This window comes from Borostomias antarcticus (genome assembly GCF_949987555.1).
Source record: "Borostomias antarcticus genome assembly, chromosome: 5".
NCBI classification, from domain to species: Eukaryota; Metazoa; Chordata; class Actinopteri; order Stomiiformes; family Stomiidae; genus Borostomias; species Borostomias antarcticus.
Window position 1 is genome coordinate 14,550,002 of NC_140238.1, and position 17,323 is coordinate 14,567,324.

Sequence of the window (17,323 nt, forward strand, 5' to 3'; positions counted from 1 at the left end):
CTTCCTGGATCTGGGTCGTATTAACGTATTATGGGTCTTTTTGCCTTTTTGACCCATTGCTTTATCCTGACTTATAGAGGTCTGTGACACCCAGGAGTTAAATTGGGCCAGGGCTATCTGGGGCTCAGCCCCGGCACAAATGGCATCAGCTTGAGCTCAACCCTGCCATATCTATCAATTTCCTATTTATGAAGCAGTATTTAGTGCTGCCATCACTGCTGCCACTGAACGCACTTATGCGCACCGGCCCGTAATTTCGATCTGCTCCAAAATGGGTTCTAGGGTGGCCCATGATACACCCCTCCACCGAGTTTCATAAAAATTGGTTTGGTAGTTTTTGCGTAATCATAGTCCAAAAAATGCATGGAAGTGAATGGGCAGTCCGGCTGTGTTTGGGCGGCTCGTGATCCTGACCCGTGAGTCAGATCCACTCCAAAATGTAAGAGTGTGTACGCTGGCCCATGCTACACCCCTCCACCAAGTGTTATGAAAATCTGTCTGGTAGTTTTTGTGTAATCCTGGTTCAAAAAATGAATGGAGGTGAATGGCCAGCCATGTTTGGGCAGCCTGTGGACCAGAACCATGCTTTGAATCTGCTACAAAATTTAATGGGTTATAAGTTGGACAATGCTACGCCCTTCTGCCGAGTTTTGTGAAAATCGGTCAAGTAGTTTTTGCATAATCCTGCTAACAGACAGACACATGCACACACACACACACACACTTTCACGCTACAGAAAACATTACCTGCGCTGTCGCTGCGGCAGAGATGACCAATCCCAATCTAACCCCTGATGACACCACAATTCAGGGTTGTAAGTGAGCACTGCTTCTATTGATATATGGTTGGTATCATATCTGGGGGGTTTTGTCCCCATGTTTACATCAAATCTTCATCATAAAAGTGTAATATCTTCCCTAATAATCAACAACAGCAACACCGTTACATACAGTAGAAAGATCAAAATAGTAAATTATAATTCTATACAAATTTATTTAAATATACAGATACAATCGAAATCGGCAATTTTCCTTGTTTATATTCAATAACAAAATGAGTGATCTGTTGTGGTATCCATTTATAACACTAGGCTGTTGAGACAACACCGTTAAAAAGAGGAGTTCTTTCATCTATGGGTCCATGTCCATCCACATGAGAAACCCTGTAATCCAGACGAGACAAAGTCAGCCAAATACAACAGATGTTCCTGTAAAACAGGCTTATTTCAGTGCTCAGCTGATGTACTGTAAGATGACAAAAATCAATCATTCCAGTTGACTTTCAATGATCAGGTGAATTTTGACTGGTACAGTATTAATGGTGATGATTACCTTCGACAGGAGAGTCTTTGACAGAGGTAGTACAAAGAAAGAAGGAAGGCCTAAAAGAGACAGTGGGATCACTGGATGGATGGATGGATGGATGGATGTAACATATCACAACAAACATCAGTTTTTTTCACTCAGCCATTCCCTCAAGTCTTCTGTATCTGACAAGTAGAAGACTTGAACTCTGCTGACTCTCTCCATCCACTCTCCCCATGGGTCATTAGTACAGTCAGATAAAGTATACAGTATACAGTGTAGCACAGAAATAATATTTGCTCTTCCAATGCCATGAAAATCGGCCTCATGACCAGTCTCTTACTGTCTTAAGTGTATAATTAAAGCTACAGTACATGAGATATCTCGTCACTTTGTCGGCCCCTCTGGTCGTGATAAAATCGGGACTGCGTTTTAAGAACCACACTTCCCACAATTCCCCACTCACTCGCTGTAATGATGGGGAAAAAATATGATAACAAACGTGTATGGATCAGACTGTATTGGAAGATTGTAGCTACTTCAATGGACTTTCTGGAAGGATGGCTTCAGTGCAGGTAAATACCTTTAAATACCTTAAATATCTTCCTTCTTTTATGTGCATGTAGATAAATTCGTGGGCGAAGTGGTTGTCTTCCTGATATTGTGACACGCAAAACATGTCACTACCCTTTCCACTACAAGACTTCCCGCCAGTGTACTAGCCAGTACACCGAAATTCTAAAATAATAAATTCACAGGGTGTCATGTAATCTCATATCATTTTTTGGGTCTTGCTAAGGCCAATTCATAAACTAATAGCAAGTAAAGGTGAATATTGAACGATAAAAAAGTTAGCATTGAGCTTTAACCTTCAGTCCAAGATATGAGATACTAATGAGACAGGACTGCGCGGCATCAGTACAACACGTGTGATTCTTCAAGTTTCAAGTCTGTGGTGCATTCATCTTGTGAGCGAAAATGTAACAATATAGGGCATTGTGTCTTAGCCTAATTACTGCACTTACAGTACTATAGTTACTGGGTTGTTTCATAAATAAATTCAGTCAGTCAATCAAAGTGTTCTGTCGTTGAGTCTTTTGCACAGACAAAAAAAGAATAAGCTACCAGTAGAATAGGAGTTGCACAAAGTTGAAGGAACTCTTATTTTGATTGACACGGTTTGCAGGAAAATGTTACTGTGCATTTGACCAATGAGTGTAATAATACAGGAAATAGCCTCAAGAAAAACAAACGGCTGAGGTATGAGGTGACATGGATGTTGATACTTACAGCCAAAAATGCCACCCCTCCTTGAACTGCTGCAGCCCACGCAAAGCCCAGATCTTGGGTGACAAAGCCACCGAGTGTTGGACCACAAAACATCCTACAAAAAAGCAAACAATTCTGTATAAGACTCCAAATGCTGGAATTGTACCTGCAGTGTAGACATTCATAAAAGGGGATATGACAGGCGTTTTCTTTCCTACTACTGTATGCTGTAATAGACATTTGATGGGACTTACCCAGTTGACCAAACTGCTCCAAATAATCCTGACACCAGGCCCATAGTTCCAAGTCCATCCTCAAATCCATTTTCACTGTTATTTTAAAAGATAATCTAGTGTTTAGCACATTATGCAGCTGCAGAACTATATGAATAAATATGGATACTTACTATGCACAGTTGAGGATCTCTGGGTAGGTCGGAATTCCAGTCATGCCCACAGAGAATCCAATCAAGCCCAGCATGAATACCAGCAACCACAGCTGACTATAGAGACAAAACAGTCAATCACGATCAAAATAAGGGTAGAATAATGTAGCTATTGTATTTTGAGGGAAGTGTCCCTTTGAGACTCAGAGACTAATTTGCACTGATAAGAAATATATGTATATAGGCCTACCTGTAACGTACACTCACCTCTGAATATAGAAAATAGGGGCTGGGCCAAGCAAACAGAAGGCAAGTGCTGTGGTAAATCCACCCAACACCATAAACCAAGACCTCGTGGACTGTAACAGGGATAAGGATGTTACAAGAATCAAAAAAGGTTTGAAAACAACATCACTCGCACTGGTTGTGTGTCTTTACTCACAGGAAACTTGTCACTAATAACACCCAGGAGAGGCGATACCAAGCAGTAGGGTATGGACAGGCCTACCAGGAGCAGTCCCACATACCCTGGGGAAAGACTGAACTACAATAGAAACAAATGGTGACATACTGTATGAAGTCCGTCCTCGCTACCGGCCATGTGTTCACAACGCATTTGTGTTCACATTTGTGTTCACAAATGTAAGGCTTTTTGTACCTTGTCAATGGCATATATGGACAAGGTCGCATCCAGGAAGCCAAGTCCAGAGCTGACGGTAAATATCACGAAGCAGATGAGAACGACCTTCACACACGTGCACAGACGGAGGAAAGAAGCAATGGCGGGCTCAGCCTCTGGATGGTGAAGTTAGCACAATAGGAGTGAGTTAGTCGTCACAGGTGTCAATTATTTGTTTAAAACTTAACATAAAATTGTGTCATAGACTAGTCACAAGATTGATGATTATTACAAAGTAATTAACCATTTGCTAATAACATGTTTTTACTATAATTAGTAAATGTAAACATTTGGTTACAATAATAATGGGAATATTCACATGAATTTGATTAAAGCTCTTACCAAAGCTGGGTAATATGTACATGTTGAAAGGGACCATCAATAAAAGAAAGCACCCCAGAGCCACGAAGGGGATCTCATATCCAAATGATTGGTACAACCACCCACCTATAGGTGGTCCTAAAATAAGACCCAACCCTGAAAAAATCTCCAAACTACCCTGAAAAAATGAATGACACCACAATCACATAACAGTTAACCATAGAAAATATGTTCCCAGTTTTGTATTTTGCAGAATCTATGTAATTGTGTAACCATATGACCAAACTGACACAGGACCTCAGAGCCTATGACCACTTCTCTTTGTGTTAGCTCATGATTCTAATATCTACACAACATACCACTCAGACAAGGGTGGACTAAACTCACCAGAACAGTAGCTATATTGTTTGGGAATACTTTTGCTGAAACTGCAAAGGAAGCGGTCATGGCTGCAGCAAAGCCAACAGCATCAACGGAGCGTATGAGAAAACACAGACCAATAAAGAATGCTCCTTCCGGAACTCTGTCCAGCAATCTGCAGCATAAGAATATAGGAAAACTCTTTAGTGAAAATTATATTTTCATCCAATATAGCAACCCTGACTGATAAGTTTATCATTCTGTTATGGTCTGTTTTGAATGAATGTGTTTAGATAATTTGTAGCGGATAACCACTTACCCAAAAAGAATAGTGCACCCCGAGGAAACAAATAAGCCTGTGACAAGCATGAATTTTGCCCCAATCTGGACAATCTGAAAGAACAGAGAAGGCGCGCCTGTGACAAGTCATGCTGCAAGTGACTCGGCCTGATGGCTGGATGCAACTATGGATACTTACAAATTTACCAAAAACCAACGCACCCATCAAATTGCACAAAGCATAGCACCCAAATATGAGGCCAATGGTGGTCTGGCTGGCTTCTTTTTTCATTGCCTGTGAAATTATAAATCATTTTTGAAGGCAGTTACATAATAAACTGTCATCACTCTTAAAAGGTTTGTGGCTAAGTTATTGCAAGGCTAAATATAGTAAGTTCAGGTATCACTCCATGCTACCTGGGGATGGGGTGGTCTTTTCATGTGTTCTTTCACATGATACACACACTTATGGCGTCAATGTCTTTTACAGTAGGCATTCACCTCAGTCACACACTGTAAAAATGTCATATAGCCTATAAAGAAATACCTTTAAGAAGAAACTGACATAAAGAGTAACGCCTAATCACGTAATTTCCCCTCGGGGATCAAGTAATACCTACCATACCTACCTATCTACCTTCGCAGACACTAAAGGTATGCAGTGCAATATACCCATGTACTGTACAGTGATGCACAACATTAGCCTACCTCTTTGGGGAAAAATGGTCCTAATATGGAGTAGCAGATCATTGAACTGAAGTTTACAGATGCCATCGATATTAATGTGAGCATCTGCTGCCTTGTCATCCTTTGAGAGGGTCTTGGTGATTCCTCTGGAGGGCTGTCATCTAAAGAGATGCAATGAGTTTGAGTTTAAATAAGCATGGATTATGAGAAGATGGCAATTATGTGAGCATATAGCACGCTTGTAGGCTGTTGTGAAACCAAGGCTTAGATATTTAACATTCATTAATCATTAATTAATATCATATGAGCCTGTAGGCTGTGTGTGTGTGTGTGTGTGTGCGTGTTATGTTAACTTTGTTGATAACATGCTGAGCTAAACTATTATAATAAATCACTCAAACCTGTTTGCTGAACATTAGTAGGATCCGTGTTCATCGTAGAGATCTGCTCCAGACCTATTATTCAAGTCGTCAATGCCGATACTTTTTTCATGGGCACACCAAAATCACTGCTCGGGTGCACAACTGTCATTTGACGGTCTCATAATGTCGTCGAGAAAGTCTTGGTTTGACCGTGTAATTCTCTTGTCCCTATCTGGTCTGTAATCATAACTATATCCAGTGTATCGGCGGAATCCTTACTGCGCGCTTGTGTAATCCGAAAGTTTGTGACCTTCAGTGGAGGTGTCACGTGATTTCATGCTGCTATTGTAAATTGTATTGTATTTGTAATTCACTCAAAATGTAAACATGAATTTAATTGAATTAGCCTACCCTTTGTGTTACTCTGACTGTATAGGCCTACATTACGTGAAAAACTAAACTAAACAGTTTAAATAGGGAAAAAGGAAACTACCAATATGTGATCTTAATTTAATCTATTAGACCCATTACTGGTACTACAAAAACACTATAAATATATTCACTTACTCCTCCAACACCTCATTCCTTCCATGTATATAATTTGGATCATGTATTCATCTATATTGCACTTGTTATTGTCTTTTTTTCTGCATCTTGTATTCAGGGATATATCACTGTTACATATGTTACTCTTTTAACTTTTTTATTTTTTACCACAGTGTGTGCACAATCTAGGAGCTAACTGAAAAAACAGTTCAATTCCCTTTGTATGATGTGTGACTAATACACTTTGAGTCTTTGATAGCTCCAACCAAATCCCGATTGTGAAAGTTAATAAGTCACTAGACAGCAGTATGTAACACATTTATTAAGTTGTTGGGTACAATAGGTCTCATTTGGACTTTGTGGAAAAATGATTCTATCTAGGCAACAAAATATTTAATTATAGGCAGTAATGCTGACAATTTTCACACACTTTTCAGTTTCATGTTAGGCCTAAGCATCAAAGTCTCTGTTTCTGCATTATACAATAACAAGTCTAAGCATTGCAATAATGAATTATCAAATCATTTGAACCCAAAACAGCACCAAACAAATATTAAAATGTTCACAAATGACCAATATGCCAATCAGACCCTTCTATCAAGGGTAAAACTTTACATTAAGTTGCTTATGGGTGTAGAAACACTTGGATTACAGAACAATAGGCTATGTTGTATGAACAACTGGGTAACTCATACATCTACTTTGAGCCCAAGAGGCTCATGTTCATGGTCCAAAGGTGACCAGTTTTGTTCAAGCCTCAGGCCTCTGATTCTGAACCACTTAATGTAAAGTATTACCACTGAATATGAACAATCTATTCGACTCATGCTGTGTTTAGCAATAATGCAGATAAGCTTTGGTTTATCTACCAAAAAAGCAGCAGCAACTCCAAAGAGGCAAAGCACTTCACATTCAAATGCAATTTTCAAGTAGCATCATAGTAAATACTGTACCCAGTGACAAAACACAGAGCCAACTATAAGCTTATAACATAAAATTAAGAGTAACTGTTAGGTCATCTTTTATTTTTTGCAAGACATGATTTATTAAATCATCTGGCCAGAAGAGGAAAATCTATAAACCTGGAAGATTATTTATACATGCATTTGATAATATTTCAGGTCACACATTCCTCCATTTCTGAAAACCTGATAATTTTATGTCTTAAAAGGGGAAAATACTGTAGCAAAATTTCATTCAGGGGTGTTTGAAAAATTTCAGATTTAGAATTTAAACCCCCCAAAAAATCCATAATTGAAGTTAGGCAAATCATTTCAAATCAAGAGGACGCTTTTCGCATTAAATTATTTTTCATTCTAACATTTTTTTTTCATTCTATCTCACCTGAATTGACTGAGCTGAAATGGAATCGACCCCAACCCTGCTTCACAGCACCAAAATCATCTCCTGTCTATTGACCCAAAATTATCTTGAAATTATAATAATACTATGAAGCTATTTGGAAACTCACTCCATTGAAAACATTCAAAACACAAACTGGCAAAGATATGACTTTGCTGTATGTCCTTCTATAATCATTTCCCTGTAGGCTAGCATGAAATCCTTTGCATGTGCTGTACTTACAAACAGATATGGCCAGTTCGCCCTGCAGGCAGCACTTCCATAAACCCACGTGTCCTTTACACTTACAGGACTACTGTATGTTACAGGACCCAAGGCCGTATAATTAAATAACTAATTTGTCACTAGTGCAGACAATGGCACCCTTTTACTTAAGCCTTTGAGTAACATTGGCCAAGGCCACAGCGAACGCCTGCACCGCTGAAAAAGGATACTGGAAATCCAGGATATAGGCATTTCCATCGATTCTGCCAAACTGCATCACCTATTAAGAGATATAGTGTAAGGCATTAGTGAGGACAAAACATGGACACACTATAAAATAAAGATAGTGATGATATAAGTTTCATCATAGAATGGACTGAAAGTCCTACCTGTCTGCCATCCAACTCGATCTGAAAGTTCTTGGCTGACTCCTGCGTCACCCGTCCTCCGAAATCAAGCTGGTAGACCTGCGTGGCTTCGTTCCACAACGGCTGCTTGTTGGCCATGACATAGACAAACCCCTGGCTGCCCAGCCCCCTGTCCTCTCTGTCGTTGGCCTTCCGGCATTTGATCTCCTCCAGCTCACTGGCCATCCGCAGGCTGCGCTTGGTCTTCCAGCCCTTCTTGCTGCTCTGGCTCTGGTTCATCAGCTCGTCTCCGCTGATGAAGAGCTCCGGCTCGCTCTCCGAGCTGTCCTGAAACTCGTTGGTGGTCCTGTTCAGCTTCTTGGCTTTGTTGAGCTGCTCCCTCTGACCCTTGGGCTTCTTCTTCTCTCGTCCGCCCAGCCTGGGGCTGGAGATGAGTGAGTTGAAGTCGGAGAGGGCGCGCCCCTCCTTCTTGGACTTGCCCTCTGAGATGGTGGTCATGCTGGCCTCCTCGGCTCTGCTGTCCAGCCGCTTGCGGCTCTTCTTGCTGAACCTGTCTGACCCCTGCGGCACCGGACTCTCGTTCAGGGACGACGGCTCTGCGAAGCTGCTGGCCGACTCCGACAGGTCCTCCACGACGCTTTTGGGGTTGGACGTCTCGCTCGGCGGAGGAGGAGGGGCGAGGGGGGGAGGGGGGGGCGGGGCTGACGGAGGCGGGGAGAGGACCGGCTTCTCCAGCATCTGGTGGGTCTTGCTGGGCAGTGGTGGGGGCTGGTCCTGCATGGGCGGACACGGGTAGGGGTTCCAGGGGTGCAGGCTGACAGGGTGCAGCTGAAGCCCGGCACACGAGCTTGCCCCTGGGTACATTGGGGGAAGCGGGCAGCAAGCCAGGTTGGCGAGGTTGGGCGGGTAGCCCGGTGGCAGGACCAGGCTGGCATCCTGCTGAGCAAAGGGGCCTGGCGCCACCACCTTGTTCGGAGAGCACTGCGACGGGGGGTTCTGCATGGACTGCAGCGGGGGTCCACTGTGGCCCACGCCTGGAGGGAAGGGTGAAAGGGAGATCTGGTAGCCTGATGGGAAGGCAACAGCGCTCGGACTGCTGGGAGGTTTGGTCGTGATGATGAAAGGCAACCGCGTCATGTCCAGGTGTTGAGCCTGACTGAAAATGAGTGGGGGCGGTTTGTGCGCCCCTGGCGGGGGAGCCAGAAGAGCCTGATCCTGGGAGAGCCAGAACTCCTCTGTGGTGGAGGGGTCCCATTGGTAAGGCGGAGGACGTTTAACCGTCAAACTAACCTCTCCAAGGGTTAAGTGGCGCACAGACTTCTCCAAGTGACACTGCTGACTCAAAGTCTCATCTTCGGTGAAGGCGGAGTTCACGTAGACCGTCCGGTCTCTGCTGCTGTCCACCGGACTCAGCAGACTGTACGACGACTGCGAGGCCAGAGGCGAGGTACTTTTGGAGTGCACGATGATGGTGCTGTGATGCGAAACTTTCCCTGGAGGGAAATCCTGCCGCACGACGGTGCCCCCCGCTATGCCGCTGCTGCTGCTGCCTCCTCCGGTCACACTGACGCTGGTGCTGCTGCTGTTACTGCTGCACTGGGTGCACGTGTACAGGGCAGTGGGCGCCCTCTGCTGGTAGGAGAGCGCCAGGGCACTGTTCATTTTAGACTTGGTGGGCAGGGTCCTCGCGGTGTCAACCATTTGGGGCACCTTGAGCCCCAGATCTCTCCGGTCGCGTCTCAGCGTGGCATGAATCAGACTACTGTCTATTCTCTGGGGAGGCGCCAGAGTAATGCTTGGGTTGACCTGATTGGCTGGATCGGGGTAAGGGGGCGGGTCCCCGCTCGGTATCGAGTACCTGGGGATAGAGAGGCGGCTCAAGGTGGCCGAGCTGTAAGGGAGCTGCACTTTCTTATTCTCAGACGAGGTCACTTTGAGCGTGGCCGAGCCTCCCACGCCCTGGATGGTGTAGGCGTTCTGGTTGCGTATGAGGCGCCTGCGCGGACGACACACCTCCTCCACATTCCCGCTGCTGTCAAAGGTGGTGATCCTCTCGTAGCCCAGAGGGGTCTGGTATTGCAGGGTGACTGGGTGGAGGGAGAACTCGTCTTTCTTCAGGCAGGGGTCCGCCGCCAGCACGCCGGGGCTGTCGCAGTTGGTGATCAGGCCCGGCGGGGCAGCCGAGGCGGCGGCGGCCGATCCCACAGTGCCTGGGTAAGGGGGCGGAGGATTGACCTTCCTCATCTGGAGCTCTAGAGAGGCGTCCACATCCATGAAGGACGGCGGCAGAGAGCGTGGCGGGCCGGGCTTCAGGGTGTGCCCGTGCTCTCCTCTCTCCAAGCCAGGCTCGCTGAGAGGGTGGGCGATCTGGGGGAGCAGCTGCAGCTGCTGCAGGGAGATGGTAGGGTAGCCGGTGGGCGGTGGAGGAAGGGTGATCTGCATCTTCAGCTGCTGCTGCATCTGCTGGTGCTGCCTCTGCATCTGCTGGTGCTGCTGCTGGATCTGCTGGTGCTGCTGCTGCAGCTGCTGCTGCTGCTGCCTCATCTCCTGGATCTGCTGGCGGATCTGCTGCTGCTGCTGCTGCATCTGCTCCTGCTGCTGCTGCATCTGTTCGTGCTGCAGTTGCATCTGCTGATGCTGCTGTTGGATCTGATGCTGCTGATGTTGCTGGTGGATTTGGTGATGCACCTGCTGCAGCTGTTGATGTTGATGCGCCTGTTGTTGTTGTTGCTGTTGATGTTGTTGAACTTGTTGTTGATGTTGTTGTTGTTGAGCTAGTTGTTGATGTAGTTGTTGTTGATGTTGTTGAACTTGTTGATGTTGTTGTTGTAGTTGTTGAACTTGTTGTTGATGTTGTTGAACTTGTTGTTGTTGTTGTTGAACTTGTTGATTTTGTTGTTGTTGTTGTTGAACTTGTTGTTGATGTTGTTGTTGAACTTGTTGATGTTGTTGCTGAATCTGTTGCTGATGTTGTTGAATTTGTTGTTGGTGCTGCTGTATTTGCTGATGGTGTTGCTGCAACTGATGATGTTGTTGCATTTTCTGTTGCTGTTGTTGTTGCGCTTGCATTTGCTGGGGCTGTTTTGACATCTGCTGATGGTTCTGTTGTGACTGTTGGCGTTGTTGGTGTGGTTGTGGAGGAAGGTGATGAGGAGGAGGAGGTGGTGGTAGAGTGCCAGGGAGAAGAGGGCCCATTTCTAGCCCATTAAAGATCACCTGGCCTGGGTTAGAGTACCTGGCGGCCACGGGGTACTGGGCGGCGACCGCATCCTGACTGTGATCAGACACGGGGACGGAAGCTGCTGCCGCTGCCGCCACTGCTGCTGCTGTAGCGGTTGGATTGGTTAAGACATCCAGCTGAATGTTCTGATTGGCCAGCAGAGATTGGACCAGTCCGATACTCTGAGTAGGGGACATGGCCTGGGCCGGGCTGTGGATGGGGGCGATGGGGATGTTGACCGTGCAGGAGGGGTTGTCAACTGTCACTCCAGATGATCCCATAACTGAGAGAAAAGAACAAAGGGTGTTCAGTGTAATCACACAGTACATTCAGCATATACAGACATATTCTATTTTATTTGTGGCATAAATGCTACAAAGTGTGTTGTGCACATGCGTCATTTGAGAGTTTGTTGGGGCTCACAGAGCTCTTTTAATGTCCGTTGGGGTGGAAGAATAAGGATTTACTTCTGTCACCTAATTCCGCTTTATTTTGTTCACAGCCTACAATTCATATTTGCAACATATTGCGTCATGGACTTGAAGCCTATCCAGTAGCCTATCCACTGGCCATTCATTCATACCTGGCAAGTCATCCTCATCCTCGCTGAAGACATTGGGGTTGAAGACAGGCAGGCTCATGAAGTCCAGCAAAATCTTTCGCACCTCGGGAAGATAAATGGTCATCTGCCTTGGTTGCAGATGGAGCAAACTGGTCTTGTAGATAACTAAAAGAGAGAGATCAAATATTTTCCTATGAGGTTAACAGGAAAATTTAGCTATTACAGTTGTTATATAAACTGTCATATACATTTTTAAATTGTAGAAATGCTACCTGCTCCAAGATTGGCAGGCAGAAAAGAAGCAAGCCCAACAATCTTGAACTTTGTCCCCCAAATATTGGATGTGACTTGAGCAAGGTAATTATGCTGTGAAACAGAGCGGTAAAGGCAGGTGAGTGAAAATATAGGTTTCAAAAACAATGACGAAGAAAAGACTAACTAGGTCCATAAGACCCAGGGTGCTCAGACAACGGCGGACCTCTGTGATTCCGTCCATGGAGAACTCTCTGCGCGTCAGACTGGGCGACCGGACCGGTGGCTTCTTTGTTGGTAACCTTGGCGATCGAGGCCCTTCCTGAGCAGCCCGTGAGAGTTTGGGGGATTTCCTAGATTCCATGTTCATTCTGAAGAATAACCAGATGAATCACTGTTAGGTTGGTAACGGTTAAGTTATGATGTGGTGTCTTTACCAAATGCATTGTGTATTCATCACATAACCAGAGAACATTTGTGTTCCTGGCTACATTTCATATGCATTAGTGCATTGGTCTTTCACAGAAATACCTGGAATGTTTGGGGGATCGGTTTCCTCTGGACAACTTTGGTGACTTCTTACCGACCCACTCATCACTCAGCTCAACGTCACTGGAGTCCGAGCAGTTACAGCTGTCAGTCATGTAGGAGATCATGGCATTCACACACACCTCATCTGAAACGAGCAAACATCAGTTATCCTCTGAGTCATGGACATACAGTACAGCACCGTGGACATGTATCCGTTTTGTTTCTCGTGACACAGCTCGCTGTAAAAAAACAAACACCTGCTTTGCCGTCCATTTTGGGGTCCATGATGATGAACTCTGGACGTAGCTTGCTGATGCGGCGTCCTTTGAGGATGGGCACCAGCCCGCCCAGGTGCTCCAGGTAGAGTGTGTAGCAGGGGCCACCGGCCTCGGGGTTGTCCTCCGCTCTCTTCATGGTGCAGTGGAGTCTCTCGTTGCTGGACGTGGGGTAGCTGACAAAGTCCCTGATGTTGTTGGGGTCAGGGATGGGAGGCTGGAGAAAAACAGCACAATCAGTTGAACACCGACGCAAATGAAATCCTCTCGGCACTGGAGAAAAACACATTACACGCTACGCATATCTGAGGTGACTGAGTAAGTAAGTAAGTAAATAAGTAAGTAAGTAGGTAGGTAGGTAAGTAAGTAAGTAAGTAAGCAAGCAAGCAAGTAAGTAAGTAAGTAAAACTTTCTATTTCTATTTCTATAGAACTCTTCTCAGCACGAGTGCACAGAGTGCTTCACAGTGGAAATAAATGATGAAAATACAAATCACACAGAAATACAGGCGGCTCCTACTACAACATAAAAACCACAACAACAAAGAAACAAATCAGTAGTTGAGCAAGGTTTGAACTTGTGTCCTGTTACCTTGATGGTGGGTATGAAGGCCGTGGTGACGTAGGAGCAGAGCAGCGAGGGCATGTTCAGTTTGCCCACGTCCCTCTCTTCACGCAGGGCACTGGCGATGCCCTGCTGGCACAGGAGCTGGAGGCTCGCCACCCTGTGCTCCACGCGGACCACATAGAGCGCCGGCCCACACGCCAGAAACAGACGCGAGTCTCTGTGACCCCAGCAGATGGTGGTGATGGGTCTCTGGATGGTAATGGTCGGCACGGTTCCACTGTTAGTTTTCAGACTGCACTGCATTTTTCAGACTCCATGCCATTTCTTTTAATTACATTTTTACATCAGTATCATTCCCTGGGTGAACACCCAAGAAGAGCAGCTGACTGTGTTAGTACCAGAGCAGCGCGTCTGGGGAGGAGGGTCACTTGCTCACCTGAGCAGGTGTCTCCAGAGTGTAGATATGTTCCCCCTGGACGTTGTAGAACTTAACGAGCGCATTCCTCGCCATGGACGCGCAGGCGGCATCGGCAGGGAGGCCATGTCTCTCCATCCCAGCCACGGCCAGCAGGTCCCCCAGGGAGCACCACTGCACCTCCACGTCTGCAGAGAGAGAGGCCGGGTGAGGGTGCACTCATTGGGGAATGACGTATGGGGAAATAGTCAAAGTCTCATTGGATCCTGTTATTTTAACACAAAATGGCCACTTACCTTTAAGTCCTGAGCGGATGACAGTTGGGGAGAGGTCGTCATAGTTATTCATTAAACTGATGTCCCCGGATATGAAGCTGACCGTCAACAGCGGCTTCACATTGCGCACTTCAGAGAGAAAATATGATTTAAAAAGCACATTAGCTTCCATTCTAAGTCAACAATACTCAAACAAGTTCACATCTTCTCGGATCATGCATGGTGTAGAAAGAGAATGCTCTAGCAGTACCTAGAGGCGGGGCGTTGTCATCGGTGTCCGTGTCACTCTCTGTGCTGTCCTCAACCAGGAAGCTGGGGCAGTTCCACGACATGCTCACGATGCCGTCAGACTCATGCAGCAGGACGTGGGCCAGCATGCGGCCATGGCAGTCCATCACGATCACCTGACCGTCCGCTGTCCCAAACAACACCTGAGGGGTGCAGTCAGTGATGGTTATTTTCTGACAAATAATAAAACCGTATTGATCTATGCTGATGCCCAACATAAAAAAGCCATGTATAGAAAGATTCAAATATAGCATAATGTGTCTTTTTGTTTGTGTGGTGTACCTGCTGGTCATCAGGTGTCCAGATGCCACAGGTGATCTGACTCTCCAGGTTGATCTCAGAGGACCAGTGTCTCTGGCCGCTCACAGAGCCCACCAAGACGAAACCGTCCCTGTAAGCTATCAGAGCCTGGGTGCCATCATGTGACCAGGTGAAATCACTCACCTAATGGAGGAAGAGAAAACACATATCTCCGTACTGGTTCTCCATATCTCACCCACTTATTCTTGATTGTGTGATTATTGTTGTTACTGCTGCTGTAATGATGCAATTTCCCTCTGGGATCAATGAAGTATCTATTTATCTATCTACGTATCTATCTATCTATCTATCTATCTGTCGGTCGGTCGGTCGGTCGGTCGGTCGGTCGGTCGGTCTGTCTGTCTGTCTATCTAATGTATCTACTGTATCTATCCATCTATCTCATCAATAAACTTGTTCCTATCAACACAGGGCGAAGCTTGTGGGGCTGGTGGGAGGATGGTTTGAGCTCACCTGGGCACCACGGTCATTCACTAACTCAACAGACCAGCGTCCCTCATACTGGATCCATACGAAAATGCCCCCCTCCATGTCACACGTGGCTAGCTTTTGAAAGGGTTCATTCCAGCGCACCAAGACAACCTGGAAAGGCCCAGGAAGAAACTGTTATTCCACTCCTCACACACAGGGGGCTTTATGCACATAGCATGTAGTAATAGCCTACTGTATATAACCGTCCCAATGAAGATAGTATATTAGTCTAATGAACTATGTCATACACACACTGAAAGAGACTATTCTCTCATGCTGAAAATCAACCCCGTACAACCCCGTTACAGAATGTGCCCACCTCACTGTTGTGTCCTCGCAAGTTGAAGTTGATTCTCTGAGGGGTGTTCCTGTCCCTCCTGCAGTGACTGGATGTGAACGTGACGCCGACGACTCCCCTCCCGTTCCCCGTGGCCAGCCAGCCCTCCTCATAGTACCTCCTCCGGCACACTGGCTTGTCCTTCTCACTCTTGGGGACCCGGCCTTTCCACGAGAGGCAGAGGATGTTGGAGTCGCTGCAGAGGATCGGACCATGTTCCACAGCAGCCAACATCCCGACTGAGTGACCAGGCTGGCGTGACAGGTGAGAGGGAGATGTGAGATTATTAAACATGATTTAGAGTTAAATGTGGAATTAAAGCTGTCATTAACAGATGCACTAGCCTACTCACTCAACTGTTGAAATGTCCCTACAGTAGACCTAATATAAACTCACCTCATAAGTCCTGGACATCTTTAGTTGAAATTTTCCCGGTGGTATCCATATTTCTATTCAGATGCTACACTGAGGCGTGAGAGGATTTCTGATGCAAAGTACTTCTATGGTGGAAAGGACATTATATAGCCAGATCTCTCCCAGCATTTACCGCTGTCCAGTAATTCAAGTTTTATATCTTCTAAATAATATGAAACCTTCTTGGTTATTTGGTATCAAGGCCCATCCCATGTCCTCATGGTGTGATTCCACTGAAGAGTCAGGAAGACAGTAGGCTAGGCCTACCTCGAGGTTCGTCTGTGTCAAGAAGAAACACATACACCTTAAGAAAGTGATTCAACAAATAATTACTAACCTAGGCAATTTAAAGAGGTAGCTGAAAGGCGCCTTTCAGTCAATGGCTCAACCTTAGCCTAGCCTATATCTATGCAACTGCACTGCATTGAACAATAAGGACTTTCGCTTTGGCAGTCTCCATGGGTACGGAAATTAGACTAGCCTACTGGCCAGTTACGTCAAGAAAAATGTGCCACTTTGGGGAGGATAAATCTGAAGGAAAACTGAATTCACAGTTAACGCTGAATCATCAGCTCGTGTCGAGCAGTAAAAATATAATAATATAATATAATATAAAGGCAGCACGACAAGATAATCGATCACTCAGTCGTTCATAGGCTATACCCCGGTTCTAGGCTCCATCATCTACAGTAGTAGCCTATTATAATTACATGTAATCGCCCTCCACCCTCTTTTCCCTCAGTGATTCACATGAAAGTAAGATTTTCTCGTCGGTCGGAGACATTCATGCGCCAAGTGAGCGTTTTATGGTGAAGTGTCATTGTAAGCGATTATATCGGGAATACAGAATAGGCCTACATAAAAACGAATGGACTACACGGCAGAGCTCACCTGATACGATAGAGATGTAGCCTGCTGTCGTTGGAATATGACTGATCCGTGCGCTCCCCCTGCCAGTTGCTCTATTGGCGCACTGTGCCTTTAAATCGGGTTGCCAGGTATGAATAATATAGCGACAGTTTGTTTTGCCTCTTCATAGGCTTACATGGGAAAAGATTAGATCCGCGATTGGCCTATTTCAGAGACATTACTGTATGGTTGGATGTGATATTGCACTACCCTATCTCGACGTTATACTGTAGTCCTAATTACAGTCATCAAATACAGTAGCCTATTCAGTCGCCCTTAAATGCATTTATTCTTTGCATTTGGATAAATGGTTCAGACTCAGAGGCAAAAAATGTGAGTGATCTCTTAAAGGTGAGTGA

General features: G+C 45.6%; 2 protein-coding genes across 3 annotated transcripts; both read right to left on the reverse strand.

Annotated features, from left to right (window-relative positions):
• Positions 1-1,062: 1,062 nt before the first annotated feature.
• Positions 1,063-5,937, reverse strand: slc18b1 (solute carrier family 18 member B1). Of its 2 annotated transcripts, XM_084438222.1 has the most exons (14): positions 5,687-5,937; positions 5,307-5,446; positions 4,798-4,893; positions 4,639-4,712; positions 4,347-4,494; positions 3,981-4,137; positions 3,618-3,754; positions 3,402-3,503; positions 3,227-3,318; positions 2,981-3,076; positions 2,829-2,903; positions 2,596-2,689; positions 1,333-1,382; positions 1,063-1,163 (listed from the first exon to the last, which is right to left on the reverse strand). In XM_084438222.1, the coding sequence occupies exons 1-14, from the start codon at positions 5,718-5,720 to the stop codon at positions 1,088-1,090; spliced, it is 1,371 nt and encodes a 456-aa protein (XP_084294348.1). In that variant the 5' UTR covers positions 5,721-5,937; the 3' UTR covers positions 1,063-1,087. The 2 variants fall into 2 exon arrangements, 1 of the variants encoding a protein (XP_084294348.1); XR_014630452.1 differs by having other exon boundaries at positions 1,333-2,689.
• Positions 5,938-7,922: 1,985 nt separating this feature from the next.
• tulp4b (TUB like protein 4b) lies at positions 7,923-15,875 on the reverse strand (the record flags this gene model as incomplete). Its single annotated transcript, XM_084438936.1, has 15 exons — positions 7,923-8,039; positions 8,149-10,824; positions 10,990-11,630; positions 11,931-12,074; positions 12,182-12,275; positions 12,388-12,532; positions 12,693-12,837; positions 12,950-13,184; positions 13,559-13,783; positions 13,971-14,137; positions 14,246-14,353; positions 14,427-14,655; positions 14,795-14,956; positions 15,287-15,415; positions 15,624-15,875. 15 exons carry the CDS (start codon positions 15,873-15,875, stop codon positions 7,923-7,925), a joined length of 5,469 nt encoding a protein of 1,822 aa, XP_084295062.1.
• Between the last annotated feature and the right edge of the window lie 1,448 nt (positions 15,876-17,323).